Source organism: Phytophthora sojae, assembly GCF_000149755.1.
Source record: "Phytophthora sojae unplaced genomic scaffold PHYSOscaffold_5, whole genome shotgun sequence".
Lineage (NCBI taxonomy): Eukaryota > Oomycota > Peronosporomycetes > Peronosporales > Peronosporaceae > Phytophthora > Phytophthora sojae.
In genome coordinates this window covers 6813131-6814803 of record NW_009258119.1, presented here as the reverse complement: position 1 = coordinate 6814803, position 1673 = coordinate 6813131, and the positions used below count along the sequence as shown (strand labels likewise).

The window sequence follows — 1673 nt, the reverse complement described above, 5'->3', positions numbered from 1 at the left end:
ATTTTCTGATCTATGCTGCCCTTGTGCGTCCGGTACAAGAATTTTTCTTCACTCAACTACAACGTGGGGGCTTTACTTCGGACCGTTCTAGAGAAGGTGACGCTTTGTTTTACTATCTCTTCAGCACTACAGGGCAGGGCAGACTAAATGGGAAAGGTTGCCGTGCTGCAATTAACATGAATTTTGTAAGTTGCGGTAACCAACTTTCTGTTCGGACTTACAGACACGTCGCGATCGCATTCATGGAGAAGAACATTACATCAACAAGATCGAATCAGGACATGTTTGATTTTCAAGCCGCTCATGCACCGGCAGCGGCTTCGACGTTGTATAGCCGTTCTACCACGGATCCGTATTTTATGTCGCGCGATGATATGGCCGAATTTGTTTCTTGTTCCCACCAGTGGCATAAACTTCTCGGACCTGGTAACTCGACCAGTACCAATTGTTACGCCCCAAGTGACCAATCCGAGATAATGCCAAGGAGGAAAAGTTCGCCGACGTCACCCGTGCAGCAAGTTTCAAGATTCAATCAACCTGCTACGCACGGACGCCCAATCACAATTGTCGTACCAACGTTCAGCTTCTTTACTATTGGCGAAGTTATAAGCAGCTTACTTCCGGAACACTTTGGGCCAGCTCGGATTTTGCTCCGATCATTTCTTCGTGACCAGACTGCTTCGTTTCGGTCAAGAGAGCAGCGTGTTGCAACGACACTGGTTTTGCAGAGCGTCTCTAATTTACTCGTTGTACTCCCTACAAATGGTGGGAAGTCCTTGCTGTTTCATTTGGCCGCATTATCGAATTCTACGCGTGTTGTCATTATTGTTGTGCCTTTGGTAGCACTTTTATTGGACTCGCTTCGGAAGACAGAACAATTGGGAATCGAGTGCTCTAAGTATCACCACGATACGAGTCCTTTCACAGCGCTACCGTCTATTTTGTTCGTCCGAGTAACGTACTTGGAGCATCAAAATTTCCGGACGTTCCTACTGTCGCTACAGGAGCAGGACAAACTAAGCAGAATATTTTTTGACGAGGCTCACTTGGCTATGACCTCGCAAGATTACCGCAGGTGCATGTCATTCGTCTATGTGTTATCGTCCATTTCGGTCCAGAAGACACTACTGACGGCAACTCTTCCCCCCACTTGGGAAAATGACCTCATGACAATTTTTGGCTTCCCTTTCGTCACTGTGAGAACGCCGATAGGCCGAGCGTCTATACGTTACGAAGTGGTGGAATTGTTATCGAATACAGATATGATGAAGGCATGTCTATCATTGATGAAACTTCCTATGGCACATCCTGACAAAGGCATTGTCTTTGCGTTGACAAAGCCGAAGGTCGAAGAAATTGCAAACTATTTAGAGCGCCATACGTCCAACGTGGTCGCCCGGTATCATAGTGGAATGACTTTCGATGAGCGCAAGAATAATTTGTCATTGTGGAAGTCCCCTAACTGCTCGTATATTGTTGCGACGTGTGGATTGGGTCAGGGTGTGGATTACCCGAACGTTCGAACCGTACTACATTTTGGACTAGCCTACAGCTTGACCGATTACGCGCAGGGGACAGGTCGGTCGGGGCCTGATGGTAAGCCAGCAAAATGTGTCACCATATACAGTGAAACATACTTCCAGCGCTTTTCGAAGCATTTGACAGTGGGTTCA

At 47.1% G+C, this 1673-nt stretch overlaps 1 protein-coding gene across 1 annotated transcript; it reads left to right on the top strand.

Moving 5' to 3' along the window:
* Positions 1-1298: 1298 nt before the first annotated feature.
* PHYSODRAFT_507539 (hypothetical protein) lies at positions 1299-1673 on the top strand (the record flags this gene model as incomplete). The annotated part of the gene is made up of 1 exon (XM_009531879.1): positions 1299-1673. A coding segment is annotated over one exon (375 nt), but the record flags the coding sequence as incomplete, so codon positions are not given.